Here is a 21,166-nt window from a genome sequence, read left to right as displayed (position 1 = left end):
ATTACAGTGAAAAACAATTTCTAAAGTCATTACAGTGTCATATGGGGATAAGAAAGTTTTTATTTCTAAATAAATAAATAATATTGTGCCAACAGTGCAGTGACAATAAATAATACAGTGCCAATAGTGCAGTTCCAACCAGTTCTTCAACTCTTACAATTTATGGTGCAGGAATTAATAAACCCACATCAAGTCTTTGTATAAGCACTTAAAGAGGAAAATAAAGAGATATTTTTGTGAATAAATACAATTTACTCACAAAAATATCTATATATATAAAACGCTTAGGTATGCTGCCCAAACTTTCCAACTGCTAATTGTTGCCAGCACCCATTCACCTCACACAACCACCATACTGGGCATTCTTTATCAATTTTTGTACTAACATTTTTCGACTGAAGACAGGCAACCTATGCCTGAAAGCTATCGATGTATGTTAAAATAAAAATACATCGACAGCTTTCAGGCATAAGTTTCTATCTTCAGTCGAAAAATGTTACTTTCTGTCTTCAATTTTAGTGCTTACTTTATCTCTCTTCAATTTTAATAAACCGTTCTAAGTTTTAAGAAGTGCAAAAATGGATGAACAGTGTGTAAAAACTTTGAGAAAATGTAGAAGAAATGCTAATGAAACAGAGGAGAGATCTAATTGACTAAGAGACCGAAACGAGACTCTACGACTACGAAGAAGGACAGAAAACATTGAAGAAAGAGAAGCAAGACTACAAATGAGAAGACACTGTAGGACTAATTAAATAGAAGTACCAGATGAGAATAATCAACAAGCTGTAATTAATGTGGAAGAGCATGGCATAGGGAATATGTATTACAACTGTGACTATTGCAATGCAAGATATTGGGGATATGAGTTAAACACATCGAATAAATAAACTAAATGCTGTCATGATGGAAAGGTTTCACTCGACCTACTGTCTGAGACAACTACTCTATTACGAGAGCTGCTTACAGGAGATACACGTGAAGCAAATAACTACTTAGAACATATACGAGAGTACAACTCAGAATGGCATTCGCATAAATGGGGGCAGAGATTAAATCACTGCCTGGAAATGGTTCATACTGTTTTAGAATACATGGGCAGATTTAACATTTGGTCTCACTGCTATATCCAAATGAGGCAAATAAGCCACGATATTCACAACTTTATATTTTTGATTCTGCTGAAGCAACAACAAAATGGCTTGAAAAACAATCAAATCAAGGGTGTAGCCAAAGTAATGCAACAATTGGACGAAAAGGTTAAGAGACGATATAATGCACCTACATCCAAAATGGAGGTTGCTGCAATATTTGTTGGAGAAGATGGGGAACCACCTGCAAATAGAGACATATGGTCCTTGAGGTTGTCACAGACATTCTCTAAGATATGCCAGAGAAGCTGTACTTGCTACGTGGGAGTCTAAAACGCTGATGGAACTGATATTCAGGTGACATTCAAGTCAAGTGGACCCAATTTCGGCAAAGTCCGAACAGTCTGTGACAGCCAAATCCTCTGCTTGCACCTTCAAGATGGTGGGACTGTTAGTAATCCTGGGTATAACTTACGGTTACCATCCGTCCTCTTTTAACCGGATTTGTCCGGATTTTTTGTCTAAAATTTTTGTCCGGGTGGATTTTTATAAATTTGTCTAAATGTCCAGATTTTTATATTATACGCCATTTTTTTATGCAAGCTCAACGAAAACTACCGAGTTACGTTATACAGAATCTTTTTTGGAATAGGAGATGATTCTTCAATTCGAATTTCCGTGTTGACAATTAGGCGGAAGACCCAGACGACGCTCAGTTTAGTGTATTGAGATTGTTACCAACCCACGCCTGCTTCAGAATTTATGAACATATAAATTTTATATAGTCTAGCAATACAATATTTTGGTTTAGAGAGCAGATAACACGTGAAGATCAGATGGTGTGCTAGAAAATGATAATTGATCGAAAGTTACGTACTGTCGACTAAATTTGGTATGCTTATCAACGATCCAATCAAGAGGCAGACACTAGTTTATTTAATACCAAAGTTTACCTTTTTTTAAAATACTGTTTTTCACTTTAATTACAAAAATATTTATTATCCATCTTTATACCTGTAGGTACTTTTCTGCAATTAGGTTAGTTTAGTTGTGAATGTAAAAAATAACCTAATTTTAATAAAATTTATGCTTCACTACTTACAATAAAAAATATTTATTATTATTTCAATTATAAAAATTAATATTATAAAGACTATACTTTCCCTAAAATACTTAAAAGGAAGTGCATGTTTACAGAAGAGATGAAAAACAAATTCCCATGTTTTGTATCTGGCCGAGAGGAATGGGAAGATGAATGCAAAGTTTGCAGAATGGGGACATATGTTTCAGTAGCCAATAAAGGGGTTGGTGATTTGAAGCATCACATTGAAACTGAGAAGCACAAGAAAGCAGTTCAAGGTGAGGCCTCTTCGGGAAAGGTTACAGATTTTTTTTTGTCAAAGCTGTCGGTAAAATAGAATATGATCTGACTGCTGCAGAGGGTACCTTTGCTTTTCACACTGTTAAACATCATAGTAGTTACAAATCAATGGATTACACAACTGTCATGTTAAAAAATGTATTTTTTGATTCTGAGATAGCAAAAAGATTTTCCTGCGCTAGAACCAAGACAGAAGCCATTGTAAACTTGGTACTTGCAAATCATTCTCTTAATGTTACTGTAAAAACTTTAAAAGAAAATAAAATTACATACTGTGGGGTCTAAACTTATGGAAGTAATCATGGTTCTGAAAAAATCTTCCCATTAATTATTCAGTATTTTGATGTAAATGAAGGAGGGTTACAAACAAAATTAAATGAATTACTGAAGATGCCTACGAGACTGCAGATACCATTTCTACGTATGTTAAAGAAACTCTTGAAAAAAATGGTTTGTGTGCAAAATATATTGCATTCACTGGGGACAATTGCAATACAATGTTTGGAGGACTGAGATGAAATGAAGAAGGGAATAATGTCTTTGCAAAATTAAAGAAATTGTTGCATACCAAGACTTTGATTGGAGTGGGCTGCCCTGCACATATTTTGAACAATTGTCTTCAGAATGCCACAGAACTTTGGGAAGTTTATGTAGAGAACATTGTTTTTAAAATTTACCAGTATTTTCATAATTATACAGTCCGGACTGAAGAGCTTAAGGAATACTGTGAGTTTGTTGAGACTGAATATAGGCAGCTCCTTTCTCACAGCAAGAGGAGATGGCTTCATTATTTCCAAGCATCACAAGGCTCATAGATATGTTTTTTTCCAGCTTTACAGACAGGCTTATTTTCTGTCCTAAGGAAAACCTCCCATTGTGATTAAAAGGTTCTTTGAAAATGGATTTAGTGAGATTCATCTTTGGTTCATGCAATCACTTATGAGTGTATTCCATACACACATACAACAAATTGAAAGGGAAAGTAACTCAGCTGCAGAAGTGCTAGATGTCTTAGTCTCAGTGAAAGAAATTATCTCGAAGCGGATGGATCACAACTTCATGCCATTAAGAGTAAAGGAAATGCTATACAAAAAACATGAAGGACTTGTACTTAAATGTGAAAAATTTTCTAGTGATACAAAAAATCTGTACAGAAATTGCATGGAATATTTAGATAAGTGGCTTCTCCCATATGGAATCCATTTCCTGTTTTATGTGGATGAAAATGGATGCAGTACCAAGCTGGAACGATGTAGAATGTTCTATTTCCTACTTGATTGACAAAGGGGTAACAATTGAGGATGTTAAGTGTTTTGACCAATTTAACAATTTGAAGAAATTTTTTTAAGGTCAAATGAATAATAAAGACTTTAAAAACATGCTTATACATGAAAAGTGGGCCAAATATTTTAGTAATTCAAAAAATATTGAATTCCATTCAGAATTGTTGAAAATTGCCCAGTTTTTCTTTGCAATTCCTCCTCCAAATGCAAATGTAGAGAGAGTATTCTCTCTAATGCAAAGTCAGTGGACGAAAGAAAGGAATAGGTTAAATGTCAATTCTGTAAAAGGTATTTTGTTTCTGCAGTACAATTTCAAACATATGTCATGCGTTGATTTTTACTCATATTTGAGAGGCAATCCAGAGCTATTCAAAAGAAATAATTTCTCAAGACAAATGCAAATGTAGAGTAATGAATGTACTAATCCTAAACATCAGTAAATGTGGTTTACATTGTCTTTATTTTATTATTTGCATAATATATTTGTCCTCTTTTTCAATCCAAGATGAACTTTGTCCTCTTTTATTTGCCCCAAAACATGTAAATGTCCTCTTTTTATGAGTGCAGAAGATGGCAACCCTAGTATAACCTCCATGCACAAGCACACGGTGGATGATCACCAAGGTGTGAACCAACATAAGCAGGGGTCAAGGTGTGGCGCTCACACCACATGGAGGAATGCCGCCTCTGCGTTACCAGGCAATACAGGACTCATCAACCGGTGCAATACCACCACTTTGCTTATTGGAGGCTTGAAGTGGTGGAACCCATGTTTAGTCTCCAGAGCTAAGTTGCGGTCAACCCTTCCCCATCTCTTCCATCATGCAGTATGACTGATAACTTTTGAGGTTATGATGAACATCATGGCGAGATCCAATTTTTCTTACATTTCGAGAGTACAGCTCTAAAACAGTGTTCACAGACTGACCGCTAGTTAGTTAGTTAGTTTTGTTATTTGGTTTTTAGGAGCATTAGCAACTAAGGCCATATTGCTCCGGGGATATGCGATGTTCATTCCCTGACTTTTGCACATCCTCTGTATTTGGTGGTCACGGGCTCGAACCCTGGTCTAATCAAGAAGCGTGTGCTACGCACTGCTGCTCCTGCCCACCTGGCTATGGAGGTGCCACCCGCTAGTGTATAATTTGCTACCTCTACTCGGCCAGATAGTGACTGGAGGGAGTCCGAGTAGTGTGTATGCAGGGGGGCGAATTGTCGAGGCCACATCATGTCAAAGATCTGGGTATATTCTTACCATGTGTATGCCATATCCAAAAATTTCATTACTTCATACAGCATGTCCCCCGCACTTTTCATTACTATTAAATACACCATGAATTATCAAACTAATAGAGTAAGCTTTCTGTGAAAAGATCTAAACCTCTCAAACACATCTTAGGTCATTTCACAAATATACATGGTCTCAGTTCTAATCTCAATGATGTCCATTTCCACTTGCATGTCTGCCAAATCCCATGTACTTTTTCTGACAGAATCTCAGTTATCGGTTGATTCAACTACTGCTCATCTCAATTGTCCAAACTATTCGCTGTACAATTCCTTTCACCTCAAAGGTGGTACTCGTCTTTCAGACTTGGAAATTTGGAATCTCCTCTTTTCGATCTTCTTTAGCTTAAAATCTCTCTACCTCATTGTGTCAAATTCATCTGTTGTCTCTACCATTCTCAAAATTCTGCTAATCACTTGGAGCTCTTTGACTTCGTCTCTTTGCAACTTGACTTTCTCCAGTCCAACTTTCCTAAAAGTGAGGTAATTTCCCTTGGTGATTTTAATGTTCACAACTCCAGCTGGCTTCCATTTTCTAGTCCCACCGACCCAGCTGGCCGAGATGCTGAGGTTTTTGCAATTACTAATGACCTTGCACAGATTGTTCATTTACCTACAAGAATACCGGACAATCCTAATCATACAGCCAACATGCTTGATCTTTTTCTCACAAACAATCCTTCTAAGTACACGATGGAAGAGTGGTCCTTTAGGTACCTCAGATCACAACTTGGTGACTGTCTCTTCTCCAATGGAACCTTTACCTCATGGCTATTCCCAATCTCGTGTTGTTCGGCCTTACAAGAATGCAAAATGGGATGACCTGCGAGACTTCTTTTCTTCTTTTCCTCGGTCGGATTACTGTTTCAAAACTTCTGATGTCAATGTTTGCTCAGATCGTGTAAGTTAAACTATTCTTGTAGGAATGGAATCCTTTATCCCACACTCCACTTTAAAATCTCGTTCTTTATCTAAACCTTGGTTTTCCAATAAATGTGCTAAGACTGTTTAAGAGAAGAACGTTGCATATCGTAATTGCTTTGTTTCCAATTCTTTAATTTCATTTTCTGCCTACACCAAAGCTTGCAACAATTGTAAAGCAGTTATTAATCAGTCCAAACTAGATTTTGAACAGGCTAAGGGTAGAAAACTTGCTTCTTGCCCTAAAACAGTAGCCAAGCATTCTGGTCTCTTGTCAAAGTTATTGGCCACAACTTTTGCCTCTGTCACACCTCTGTCAAAACCAGAAGGTTCTGTTGTCACTTAGCCAAGAATAAAGCTGACCTGCTAGCATCCCATGTTGCTTCAAACTCATGTATTAATGATCTTGGTAAAACACCTTTCACCATTCCCAATATGCTCCATTCAATGCCTCCTGTGGTCTTCCTTTTGATGGATGTCAGAAGGATTTTGACAAACCTTGATGCTAAGAAAGCTCCAGGTCCTGATGGTATTTCTCCACTTGTTCTCAAAATCTGTGCTCCTGAACTTACTCCTGTTCTTTTCCACCTTTTTTCACCTTATTCCAAAGGCGTTTTTTCTTCTGCTTGGAAATTTGCTTATATCCAGCCAGTTCCTAAAAAGGGTGACAAATCCCTCGCATCCAATTATCGTCCCATTGCAATTACTTCTACTCTTTCTAAAGTAATGAAGAAATCAATTAACCGCAAACTCTTAAATTACCTGGAAACCTTCCGTCTGATCAACGATCACCAGTATGGATTCCATCAGTGTCGATAAACTGGTGATATTCTGGCTTATGTTGCCCATTTATGGACAGATTCAATGGAGAAGTTCGGTGAAACACAAGCAGTTGCTCTTGACATCTCAAAGGTTTTTTATTGTGTTTGGCATAAAGGTCTTCTAAATAAGCTTCCATCTTATGGTTTGCTAACTGTTTTTTGTAATTGGTTATCCAGTTTTCTCTCTGATCGCTCACTGAGGGTGACGGTAGATGGCTCTCTGTCTTCTAACTTCTCCACTAATGCTGGTTTCCCCTACAGTTCAGTATATTAATGACCTTTTTCCATTGACTGGAAATCCTATCCATAGTTTTGCCGATGATAGCACGTTGCATTCCACTTTCCATTTTGAGAAACCTTGCCCTGCGCAATCAGCTTCTACTTCTCGAAAACCCGCTATAAATTCCTTAAATGCCGATCTCCAGATAATTCTCCAGTGGGGCAAAGATAACTTAGTTGATTTCAATCCTTCTAAAACTCAGTCTTGTCTTATATCTAGAAATTTTTCAGCCTGGTCTGTACTTGTTAACAGGAGAGACTGCTTCTACAGGGATGGGATACAATTAAATAGAAAGGGCGCAAGAATATTTGCTGATGGTATCGAGGCAGTGTTAGGTAGGTCGGAAAACTGCTAGCTTGGGGGGGGGGAGATACAAGGCCTAAATAGACTAACAGTAGCCACTGGCAGAGGTGAAAGTGATTCTTGCACTGCTTCTATTGGAATGAGCAGAAGCCTGGAAAACAAGGTGCAGGATGTTTCAGAGACTGCTGGGAGTCATTGCGGTACAAGTAAACATATGGTTTGTGTTAGAGTAGCTAAGAATAGGAACAAGTGCATGTATACTTGCGTGTACACCAATGCTAGGAGTTGGGTAAATAAATTTGATGAATTTGAGGTATTGCTCAACGCATCAAAGGCGGATATTGTTGGGATAAACACTCAAGCCATTTACGGTCCCAGAGACTCGGACCATAAATGGCTTGAGAGTTTACGTATTGGGGCAGCTAGCAATTCCATTAATAGAGACAAGGGTGTACACTTACATCCCCTCTTTGAAACCGTTGTTCTTGGGCGAGATGAATGGTTTCAGCTAGCGCGCTCCTGAGCCATTTCCGGTTACGGTGCATAAATCGGAAATTCCAGCCATATTCCTGAGGAACCATGTGACGAGTGCCATGGATCTGCTATTTAAGAATGTGCCACACAGCAGAAATATGCTGTTGAGAAAGGAGACCGCTTTCTGCGAAAGCTACAGTTGTTACGGTATTTTATTAATGGTTTTTATCGCTTTTATCATCATATTTTATTTTATATATTTTTGTTTATCTTATTGTAAATAAAATCACATCAGTTTTAGACTACTATATATCTTATTTTATTTCATTTCATTTCATACACTTGTATTTTATTTTATTGTAAATAAAGTGTTTTAGTTGCAGGATTGAAATTTGTTTATTTGAATACCAGCTGGTATAAAGCTTAATTGTTCAATATAAGAGGTACCCATAGACTGGAGATGTCCAAATGTGACCCCAATTCACAAAGGAGGATCAAAGGCTGACACAAGTAATTATAGACCTGTGAGTAACTTCTGTTCCAGGAAAATTAATGGAGGCACTGGTTAAAGAAGCACTGCAGCATCATCTAGACAAGACTTCAGTTATAGCTCGGACACAGCATGGCTTTGTTAAGGGGAAGTCTTGCCTAACCAATTTGATTGGATACTATGATGCAGTCACAAAAGAGCTGGATGCAGGGAATAACTTTGATATTATATACTTGGATCTTAGATACTGTTGCACATGGAAGACTGCTGCACAAATTGGAGCAGTGTGGCATTGGAGGCAAATTGCTGCTATGGATAAAGGGATGGTTGAGGGGGAGAAGACAGAGTGGTAATCAATGGACACTGCTCATCGTGGACTAATATTATTAGTGGAGTCCCTCAGGGCTCAGTGTTGGTTTCATTATTGTTTTCTGTATTTATAAATAATATTGATGATGGTATATCAAGCTTAATGTCCAAGTTTGCAGATGATACAAAGGTTGGCAGGGTGGTTAAGGAAGCTACTGACGCTATGCTGCTGCAACAGGATCTGGAAAGGTTCAGCAGATGGGCTGAGAGGTGGCAAATGAAGTTTAACATTGACAAATGTAAAGTACTACATATGGGAAACAGCAACCCCAGAGCAACGTATCAACTCTGTGGTACTACACTGACAGTGGTAGAGAATGAAAAGGACTTGGGTGGTAATTGCAGGCAGATATAAAGTTCTCTGAGCAGTGCAGATGGGCTGAAAGAGTAGCTCGTGGTGTCTTGTCAATGATATACAGGAATTTTTCTAGCAGGGATAAGGAGGTCATTATTCCCTTGTATAAGGCAATGGTCAGGCTACACCTTGAGTACTGTATACAGGTCTGGAGGCCTCATTTCAAGAAGATGTAGAGCTGCTGCTGCTGGAACGAGTACAGAGAAGGGCAACAAGATTAGGGAATGGAACAAAGGGTTGCTCTTACAAAGAAAGGCTTAAGTTTTGCAAATTGCAGTGTCTGGAGACTAGGCACTGGCGAGGTGATCTGATAAAGGTGTATAACGCGTTGAATGGTTTGAGCATGCTCAATGCTGATGGGATTCTTCCTCTTGCTCAGAATAATCACCTGAGAGGGCATAAATTCAAATTGAGGAAAGACAGATGTAGGATAGATGTGCAGAAATTTGCCTTTAGTCACGGGTAGTTGGTTGGTGGAACAGACATCCCTCCCTTATTGTGGAAGTTGATAGCCTAAATAAATTTAAGGCTCAGCTGGACAGGTATTTCGAATGAACGGAGGGGTGAAGTGGAAGTTTTTTTTTTTTTTTTTTGGCTAATGCTGCATAAGCTTGCTTTCTTGCATCATATGCCTCTACTAATGCTAATCTCACAATAAGGATTCTTCTGCTCCTATGATTATCTTTGGTGACACTCCGATTTCTAGGCAAAATGATATCTCTTTTGGAGATTACCCTGACTTCTAATCTCTCTTGGCACAAGCACATTACAAATATTGCTTCCTCTGCATCTAAAAAACTTGGTTTTCTCTTTCGCTCTCGGTGTTACTTTTCTTCCAAACAGCTGCTCACTCTGTATAAATTGCAAATCTGCCCTGCCATGGAATATTGTTCCCACATCTGGGGTGGTGCCACCAATACCTCTCTCAAGCTTCTTGATTCCATTCAGAAGAGTGCAGTTAGGTTAATTAATGATTCATCTCTAACAGTCTCTCCACTCGCTTTCTCATAGACGTACTGTTTCTGCTGCATGCCTCTTCTACAGATACTTCCATGGGCACTGTTCTTCTGAATTGGCTTCTATAATTCCCGCTTTCTCTTTCAAAACAGTCCGAACATGTGCCGCCAACATCCATTTACTGTCCAACTTCAAACCAACTTCAAATATTGGTTCCTCTGCATCTAAAAAACTTGGTTTTCTCTTTCACTCTTGGCGTTACTTTTCTTCCAAACAGCTGTTCACTCTGTACAAATTGCAAATCCGCCCTACCATGGAATACTGTTCCCACATGGGATGGTGCCGAGAAAACCTCTCTCAGGCTTCTAGATTCCATAAAGAAGAGGGCAGTAAGGTTAATTAATGACTCCTCTCTAACAATCTCCCCACTCACTGTCTCATAGACGTATTGTTTCTGCTGCATGCCTTTTGTACAGATACTTCCATGGTCACTGTTCTTCTGAATTGGCTTCTATAATTCCCCCTCTCTCTTTCAAAACAGTCCGAACACGTGCCACCACCAGCCAACATCCATTTGCTGTCCAACTTCAAACTCACAGAACCAACTTTTCATCTTCTTCATTTATTCGTTCAACTGCCATTTTCTATTTTTTTGTTTTGGTTTTTTTTTTTTTTTTAGGAGCATTAGCAACTAAGGCCATATTGCTCCGGAATATGCTGTGGTCATTCCCTGACCTTTCCACATTCTCTGTATTTGGTGGTGATGGGCTCGAACCTTGGTCTAATCAAGAAGCGTGTGCTACGCACTGCTGCTCCTTCCCACCTGGCTACGGAGGCGCCACCGTTTTCTGGAACAACCTTCGTTCATACGTATTTCCTGAAAATTTCAGTCTACAGAAGTTACAACAAATATCTTCTGTCATCTTCTCAACCTCTAACCCAAGCACTGTACTAAGTACTATAGGTTCTAATACCTCTCGTGTTTGGGGTTTTCATATAAAAAAAAAAGCAAGCTTATATAGCATCAGCCAAAAACACACCCACACACCCACTTCTTATTTCACCCATCCACTCACTCCAAATGTTTGTCTAGTTCTGCTTTAAATCTGTTTAAGTTATCAACTTCTACAATGACAGATGGAAGTTTGTTCCAGCAATCAACCACTGGCTAAAGGCAAACTTCCGCACATCTATCCTACAACTGTCTTTCCTCAATTTGAATTTATGCCCTCTGAGGTGATTATTCTGAGCAAGAGGTAGAATCCCATCACCATTCAAGGCTTTATACACCTCAATCAGATCACCTCACAGATGCCTAGTCTCCTGACTTCAAACTCCCAGGACCAACTTTTCATCTTCCTCATTTATTCATTCAACTGCTGTTTTCTGGAACAACCTTCCTTCATACGTATTTCCTGAAAATTACAGTCTACAGAAGTTCAAGTCTAATGTCAACAAATATCTTATTTTGTCTTCTCAACCTCCAACCCAAGCACGGTACTAAGTACTATATGTTCTAATACCTCTCGTGTTTGGGGTTTTAATAAAAAAAAAAAAAAAAAAAAAAATATGCATATATCCCACAGGTGACTGCTGTAGATTTATATAACTGTTAAACAAGAATAGTGAAGAATGAAGGATCTAGACAAAATTATTCATGCCATAATCAGAAAGATGTCGTATGTTATGCCGGGTGCATCTAGTTATTCTTTATTTAATATTCTGTTAAGTTATATGGAATTTAACAGAAAAGATCCAAGCTAAAGTGAGCAGAGAACATGTCAGTAGCCTGCTTCATTGCAGTTGACCACTTGCTTTTTACCAATTTCTCTACATGACTTACTTTAATTTATATATGCAGGATATGTTAATGGTAAAAGATAACAAGAGGCTTATAATCTAAAACATGGGTAGAATGTAACTGTCATATGTCAGATTGTAATCAAAAGAACTCTATTTTTTCTTTTCTTTTTCAATGGAATATTATCAAAGCAATTTTGTCAGTAATTGCTTGGAAATTTCACTGCACTATGTTTCCCAACTACAGGCTCAGTGTTCTCAGTGTCAAATATTAATTGTTCACCAAAAGAGATAAAATAATAAATAGAAATAAAATAATATAGTTGGCAGCTTAAATATAAAGCTTCTCTGTGTAATTTTTAGTCAATTATCAGGGGAAGCTGTGGCCTCTCTAGTGATGGTGACAGCTCTTGGCCAGGTACTCTTTAAAAATTACTACAAATGTCCAGATTTGTAGTTGCAGTATGTACTTGATTTTGATATTTCTTCTTCTTCAAGAGGAGTGTTTCCATTTACAATGGGTTTCCTCAGCCTACAAGTTATTTCTTGTTAGGAATTTTTCCCGCCATAAAGTGCGGTTCAGGGTGTCTTGGTCAGTTAAGCCTCTGGCTGTCATGCACTCCCGTACTCCATCCATTCATGTCCTCCTAGGTCTTCCTCTTCTCCTTCCAGGAGGTATCCATTCTAGGATAGCCTTTGGATTTCTATTTTCTTGCATCCGTTTTACATGTCCATACCATGTTAGACGCTTTTCTTTGATGGTGTCAATAATAGTCTTTTTCACTTCCATTTTTTCCCTTATGTCTTCATTCCATTTTCTCTCTTCTAATTTTGACATTTAATTTTTCAATTCATGCTTTTTTAGATTTATTGTCCAAAAACCAGCAATCATAAAGTCCCTGAGGTTACTGGTTTTGGATGTTATATCTGTAATAACAAAGAACCACATGCCCATATTCAGTCTAGACAATCCAATGACAATTCCCCCCCATTCCCAAGACCTAATTACAAACTGTGCCCTTCTTTCAAAAATGTCAGTTTTGGGGAAACAAAACACAGCTTATGTTTGGGCAATTTTGGTATTTTTCAAAACTTTTTCTTATCTTGGAAACAGATAAACAGCCTTCTGATGACAATTTCCTCACAGCCTGCATTACCTCTGCTTATGAAACAACTCCAATTAGCTGCTGAAAAACTTGTCAGTGAAGGGTTACCAGTTGTTCAATAATAAGGTACAAGGATATTTTATAACTGCTATTTTATACAATTTTTTTATACTATACTTACAGCCCCCAGAAACTGGAATGCCATGGCAACACAAATAAGAAGGGCACAAATAATAACTCTGGTCTTACAAAACTGCATTGCAGCATTAAAAAGATTTGCTTTATTTCCATTCTTGCTTATTTCTTTCTGCCATAATTCTTCTAATCTAAAAAAAAAAAAAAAAAATACCCTATGAATTAACTCTAAACAACATATCACTGCAAGTGTAAATATTCTATAACTGTCTATCATTATGACTATCTTTTACACAGTAAAACACTTTTGCAATTTGACAGGATTAAAATAGTATAAAAAGGAAGAGAAATTCTAATATAAATAAATTTTTATTCCCAAGCAGTTTCCTCTTACTTTATATTTTCATAAGAAAAAATTTGAGTCATTATATGGTACCTCTCCATAAGCAACTTCTTTTATCTACTGTTAATTAACAATGTCGATATGCTCATTTGATGGGGTTTCATACCACTGAAACAGCTGCAGAGTGCAAATATATAAATAACAGTATAGGCCTCACTGGGAAGTGTTGTCTATTTGAAAATACTGCAATCAATAATCAAAAGTTGGCTACTTATAAACAGAGGCGGACTGGCCATAAGGCTTACCGGGAACATCCCGGTGGGCCGGAGGCTGGTGCGATTTTCAGTATTACATTTTGACCTCAAATACATTATTTGTTTTCACCAGTAAGAATTTTTGACCCAGTCCGCTTCTGCTTATAAGAGAACTAAACTATCAAAAAAAAAAAAAAAAATTTTTAATGGGCTAAGAACAATAAAAAGGAATAGAACAGTTCCACTATGCTATATAAATTTGGTCCTAACCAAGATAAACTCACTTTACACACTACATAATGCACAATTTAGTCTTAGTGGTCTGTGCCACAAAACAACAACACACCACACCACATATGGTTTGTGCCACCAAAGAGCATAAATCATATGTGGTGTGTTGGGCACTTTGGTGCACTAAGGCTCAGAATAGTAAAAAGGAATAGAACAGTTCCACTATGCTACAATAATCAAAAGTATAACCATATGACTAAAAGAAGAGCACAAGGCACTCCAGAAACGATAATTTAAAGGGGAAAAAAAAAAGAGAAAAGGGGAACCATAATACAAACAAAAGGTAACAGTGATCCCTGGGGACTGGTACACAATTTGATAATGAAGAACAAAACTGGTATCAGTAAAATTATCAGTTCCATCATAAAGATACCTCTGAAACTACAATGTGAAATACAAATCCAGAAAAAATCTTGGAGATCATCCAAAATATGAGGTACTTGCAGAAACAGCCATACAGATACTCATAAGAACAAGCAATGAAGTAGCAAGAAGCAGATTATGCCATGAAATGCATCAAATATTAAAAATGCCTTGGACCAGACTTGGTGGAATGCAAAATTATCAAAAAGGTCTCATTGAGATATCCCTTCTTGCATAATGGGGTTTTAAAGCTTGTTTATGTGATGGACTATTCTCTGACTTCTGGGAATATTCCAATATCAGTCTTCTTCCAAAACATTCAAATACTCCAATGGCTTCTCCAGCTGCCTATCGACCTACTGTCTGTCTACTAGTCTTAGGAGATGTTTTTAAAAGGGTCCTAGTCCAGAGATTTCTTCCTGTTTGTCAATGCAAAGGACTACATCCCAGTTTAATGATTTAAAGGAGCCAACAGCAAAACTGATGCCATCAGATTCATTATAAACAAAGTACAGAACTGCCAAGCCAACTATACGATAGCAATTTTTATCCATCTCCAGTGGGAGCCTTAAACTCTATTTGGTGGCCTGGTATCATCAATCACTTTCAGGAGTTAAGAGTGCTCCTTGGAAGTATACAAGTATAAATCTATTACCAGTCATTTCAACAACTGGAAGCTCACCATCCAGACTCAATACCAGCAGAGAGGATCACAACAAAAGGACATCCCCAGAGATCAATTCTTTACCTGGTGACTTGGAACACTGTCTTTAACACATGGCTTCAGAAATATTTTACAGACACCACTAAGTTATCTTATGCTGACAACTTGATGTTTCTTCACTGAAGGTACTCAAGATCAGCCCTTGAGAGAGAGAGAGAGAGAGAGAGAGAGAGAGAGAGAGAGAGAGAGAGAGAGAGAGAGAGAGGGTAAACAAAGTTCTCTGAGAGCTGGAAGCATCACATAAATGATGGTCTCAATCATAAAAAGTGCAACATTAATGATCAAGGGGGACAGCTGAATGTCAACAGACCACCAACCATCAGATATCAGAGTAAATTCATCAGTAAGAGAAGTGTTAAGTACATAGGTGAGAAACTCATTAATAGCCTATTTTTCTTGCTACATATAAAGCACACTGATGTCCTTGACATATGGCAGGAAAAATATCACAGCTAAAATAAAAACAAGGCCAAGAAATTTATTGCTATAATTTCCAGGATCACACAACATGATTGGGGTCTCAGGGAAAGGACCCTGCAATTACTTCATAAGGTGCTATTCACATCAATTGTTACATATAGGACTCCAGCATGGTTCAATGGGTAGATATCATTACACACACACACACACACACACGATGCAATTAGAGAAACAGAGCCTAATCTTACTGTACATCTCATGCCTGTAGAACCACTTCTATTGTGGTCCTTCCCACCAACATCCTAAACACAGACATCACAAAAGAAAAGAATTTTAGATGAAATTGAATGCATTTGACAAAATGGGTGGGAGGATAGTGAAACTTGAAATTTTGTCTCAAAAACTCAAGTGAAATAGTTCACCCACAACTTGTACACATTTATAATTACTGGTCATGGCTTGCTAAACATAAATTATCAAACTCAGGTATTTCTGATCATCCTTTTTGTACCTGCAGTGAAGAGGAGGAATGGAACCACATTCTGTACCAGTGTCCAATTTATGCAGATTTGCAAAACCAATTAACTCTGCAGCTTGGTGTATCAAGAGTTCTACCAGAAGAAGGACTCATCAACAGCAAGGAAACTTTAAATGCTTTTACAGTTTACTCAAATGAGGCAACAAGCAACCAGCATAACAGTTTCTATCTCCCCCTCAAGGGACCACAATCTCAGACAGTCCTATTTTTAATGGTATTAACGTGACCACTACAGCCAGTTCTACTATTACAGAAACAATGGCAACACACCCAATGAATTCCTCCGCAGCAGTTTCTAATTTTAATGCTTTTCTCAAGGGTGATAATGCTCGAATTCCAATCCTTCAGGCAATCTCATACCAACCATCTCGTACTGCCACATACCTTCACGATCTAATTGCTGACTCTTTTACACCCTTATGGAAATGGGATATTCTGATGCAGGGTGGCAATCTGCATGAACCTGCTGAAGTGGAAAACTTCAGTCTCCATGAGTACATTACTAGAGACTTTTTGCTGACACAGAGTCCTCGGATTTGGTGCGGAATTCAATGGCATGCTCCACAACACAGCAGTCACAGATATGAGACTTTCTTGGCTTCAGACTCCTTGTTGTTATCTCTTCTTCTGACACTAGTGTTTCTTGATAACCTGGGATATTGCAGACATAACAATCCTGGATCCTGTGTGGGATTTGCAGATTATCCCTCTAGAGGGTGGTGTCTCAGGATGGTCCATACTGTTGATGACCTCACGGATATGCCAACAAAGCTAATACCAGGCTTGCCCAGTGTGGGACCCTGAAGATGCCACCTTCTTCCATCTCCAGTTTACTGTTTTTCCCCTCCACACTATTTTCTCCCTGCTCCAAATTTTACTCTCTTCCCTTCCTTCCTCCCACTATATCCTGCTTTCTTTCTGATCCCTGTCTACAGGGGTGGAAATACAGGGATACTTCTCATCCCTTTACATCTGTTCCTCCTACCCCCAATTCCCAGCTTCCTTTTCTTTGGGATGTCCTCCTTTCTGTACCTAAGGCAGGACTGGAGACAGCCTGTTAGAGCTTGACACTAGAGTGACCTGTGTCCTTGTGTCAAGGACAGAGTCAGGAAGCCACCTTCTAAATGAATATGGATTTCTGGTTACTAAGAAGTCAGTCATACAACACAGCAACTTAAACATATTATTTATTATGATTACAACTTAAACACATTACAACTAATGTGGCTCAACAGAATACTGCTTCTCCACAAAGATTACTGTGGAAAGAAGGGAACTACAGAAGCCACTTAAACAAAGGACACATGTCTCCATGTTACACACATATATATATATATATATATATATATATATATATCTCGTGTGATGCAAATCACTTTGCATCATATTTTTGTAATGTTATTCATTTTAGCTAGCCAAACATTTCTTACACAACAGGACAAAAAGAACAAACCTAAACCTGACTGGAAATATTCGTTAAGTTTTTATCTAGTTGCAATTCAAATATTTCAATTTATTTCAACAAAACTTAAAACATTATGGAGATCTGCATCACCAAAAACAACAAACATTTATTTGTCACCTGATCTTGTGCTTCCTGAGTTAGTAGTTATAATTTACCAGCTATCAAATGCATGATAAGGCTATTATATTCTTAATTTTTTTGTACATATTTCAGTATTGTCAATTAAGAATTAATTTTCACACAGTCTTTGCTACAAACTGTAGTGTACAAGTGACCAGAAAAGTGAATCTGTACAAAATTCATAATCTATATAATTGGTGCATATAATATTTAGAAAATCATATACAGAATAAGAAATAAAGATAACCAAAAACAACAGGAATGGAAAAAATTTAACCTGTATGAGTTAAACCCAGCAGAATCAAATGAAGGTAATTCCCACAAGTCCTCCTTAGTTATTCCATGATGAAATGCCTTCCACATTAGTTTGGTCATCCACCACACCGAAATAAAGGAAAACAGACCAGCACTAGAACTTGGTAATTCGGTATGATATCTAGAAATTAATTTTAAAAAACCAATTTTTAAAATATAAATAACAGTTATAATGCAGGTAACTTTTGTATATAAAAGTGAATAATTTGATGAGCTCAATGAAAAAGACACTGATTTAAGTCCAGAGTTCATCAGTATATCAAATGAAACAAAAACTGAATAAAGCAACCTTTTTGAAAAATTTTAATAATCATTATATTTTTAAGTAATAAGGTAATCAAAAAGTTAATTTTAATTTTTAAACAATTAAAAAATAACTCAATCTCTTAAAAAAAAAAAAAAAAGCAGGAATTTTGTTTATTCATTAGTTCTTTAAATTGTTCTGTAAAAATGTAAAATAATTTCTACATTTTTGCTCCTTACTATTCAAATATTACTACAGTCATATTTGGGAGGAAAAAAAAAGAAAAAAAAAAAAAATTTTATTTCTTCCCATAAAAGCAAATAGACTGAAACAAAGCTTGACACAAAAATGGAAGTAAATCACATACTAAACAGTTTTTGTTAACTTTTTGATGTAACCCTTTATTTTCAATCTATTATGAACACAACTGTGAATAATCTATTTTTTTAATTAAAAACATGTATTTTTAATTATTTTTTAAAATAAAACCTCTTCTGCCTTGTTTTAAAGATGTTTTTTTTTTTTTTCCACACATGTTAAAGAACACCTAAATTTGGGCATTATCTCTACATTATTGTTACCTTTCGGTGAATGAAACTTTAAAGAAACTAAAATAGAATAAACCATTCACAATGGTAAAGTAGATGTAACCAAGAGATGTGAACAACGTCTAAAGCAAACTAGCATTTGTGTTGGGAGATGCAGGAATCAAACATGATGGTAGCATACTTCATTAATCGGACAGGAAAGATTCTGCTAATTTTAAATTCTTGTTTTTCAACATCAAATAATTAATATACATGAATTAAGAAACACTTGGCTTTTATGTTTTTACGATCAAAATTCCTCAATTATTATTATTAGCCATATGGTGCAAGAAAGCCTGAGGCTTTTGCTGCACCAGCCAAAAAAAAATTTCTGTTACCCTGAGAGAGAGAGAGGGGGGGGGGAATAACCAAGGAAGAAGAGAAGAATGATGACATCCAGCTCAGGATCTTGGGTGTGCCAAGCCTGTGGCAATTTTCTATGAAATTTTTATCTCTAAATAACCACTCTTATACGATGTGGTTTTTTAAGTTTATTTAGCCTTATTGACTAAACATACAATTCAGAAATGTTTTGAGAACCTTGTCAGAACCCATCTTCAGACTATACTTGGCTATGCTATTAACATCCTAACAGTCTTGCTAAATGACTAAATCTCCTTCATTATGGCTGAATGAAGGAGATTTAGTCATTTGGCAAGACAGGAGGAAGCTGTTAACAGTACAGCCAAGTATAGTCTGATGATAGGTTCTGGCAAAGTTCCCAAAATGTTAACTAACTGTATAGCACATTTAGTCAATAAGGCTAAATAAACTACCTTTTAACAACCCTCATGGTATAAGAGTAATTATTTAGAGAGATAAATTTCATAATTAATGATTCAGATTAATTGGTAACACAATAATTGAGGAATCATAAATTGCCATTGAGTGTCACTTTTATAGATTTTGTTTAAATTTAAAAAAAAAAAGGTCTTTGGTGTACATTATCCCACATGAGGGTAAAAATGGCATTAAAATTTAATTTGTGAAAAAAACTTGTGTAGGTTTCAAGTTTCATTTTATAAAATAAACTTGCTTCTGTAATCTATATTCTGCTTTAAAATGAGAAATCATTAAGAAATTAGGCATATAATTTTTTATATTTCTCTTTTACTGAAAAAACTGCACTTTTCTTTGAACAGTATTTGCTGTGAAAACTGTATGAATGCATTTGATGCCAGATATAAGATCACATCAATATATATAGAAATAAACATCATGTAATAAAAAATGCAGTCATCATCATCAGTAATTCAGTCTTGTGACTGGTCAATTCCTTTGATGAGCTGTCTCCCCCCTTGTCACTCTTGTGCCATTTGTTTTAGTTCCTCAAAATTTCACAGTCCTGCTTCATCCAGCAATGTCCGATGAAGATATTTTTTGAACTTTCCCTAGGGCGTTTTGCCTCCAAAATCCCCTCCATGACATCCAGAAACAAACCACCATGTTGAATCATGTGGCCCACCCATATTAGTCTAGTTGATCTTATTCTACCTAGAATTTTCCTTTGTTCTTGGACACGTCTTAATACTTCCACATATTTGACACTTTTTCAGTCCATTTAATTCCATCCTGCACCAGTGCCACATCTCGAAGGCCTCAAGTCTCTTTTTGTCTCTCTTCATAAGAATCCGTCTCTGCTGCATACAGTGCCACTGACCAGTTATATGACATTATCTTCTTCCTAATTTCCTGTGACATCTTCTGTGTAATCAACAACAGTTTATTCTTGAAAGGTTGTTTCCTCCTCCGTTTTCTGCAGTAAAATATTTGTGATCAAAGACTTCGTCCTAATTTTTTCCACTCTTCCCCAGTGCCTCCGATGCAGCTTTACAAGTCATCTCCTTGATTAAAGACCAATTTTGCTCTAGATTGTTCATAGTCTCCTCAGTAACAATAACACTGGTCAGATCTTGAAACACATTTTTTGCACTCTCCTCTCTAAATTTCTCAATGTTCCATCTCATGAAGGATTTCCTTTTATTCAGGTGCTTCAATTTTAGTTCTATATTCATCTTCACAAGTGACTGGTCTGAATCTCCGTCCTCTCCCAGACAGGACATTGCTTTTTTCACTCAAAAATTACGGTATCTCTGTTTAACTAAGATGCAATCCATTTGATACCTTCATAAGTTGCCAGGATTCTTCCATGTATATCTTCTGTGGAGTGGTGCCTTAAACCTGTATTTGTTACCATTAGTCTCTCTCTTCCATACAAAACTCCCCTAAACATTGACCTCTTGTGTTTCTCACACCTAGACCAAAGTTCCCTACAGTCTCCACACAGTGTCCCTGTCCACAACTACTTCCAAAGTGCACAACTTTATAGTCTCCACTTACAAATTCGCACACTTTACTCCCATCTTGTCTCCGCCACTCCAAGCACATTAATACCATTCCTGTGCATTTCTCTTTTGGCACTCTCCAGCTTCCCACATTTCAACATTGT

General features: G+C 37.0%; 1 protein-coding gene across 1 annotated transcript in view; it reads right to left on the bottom strand.

The window, feature by feature from the left end:
• LOC150074939 (ATP-binding cassette sub-family C member 5-like) overlaps positions 1–21,166 on the bottom strand; it is a gene marked incomplete at its 3' end in the record, with an annotated part of 377,014 nt that overhangs the window by 298,127 nt on the left and 57,721 nt on the right. The window contains 2 exon segments of the mRNA XM_090389388.1: positions 13,100–13,244; positions 17,849–18,007. Coding sequence (XP_090245514.1) covers positions 13,100–13,244; positions 17,849–18,007 — 304 coding nt within the window.

Source organism: Mastigoproctus giganteus, unplaced genomic scaffold (assembly GCF_048544385.1).
Source record: "Mastigoproctus giganteus isolate SK-2022 unplaced genomic scaffold, ASM4854438v1 scaffold_15, whole genome shotgun sequence".
Classification (NCBI taxonomy): domain Eukaryota; kingdom Metazoa; phylum Arthropoda; class Arachnida; order Uropygi; family Thelyphonidae; genus Mastigoproctus; species Mastigoproctus giganteus.
This window is presented reverse-complemented; position numbering and strand designations above follow the sequence as displayed.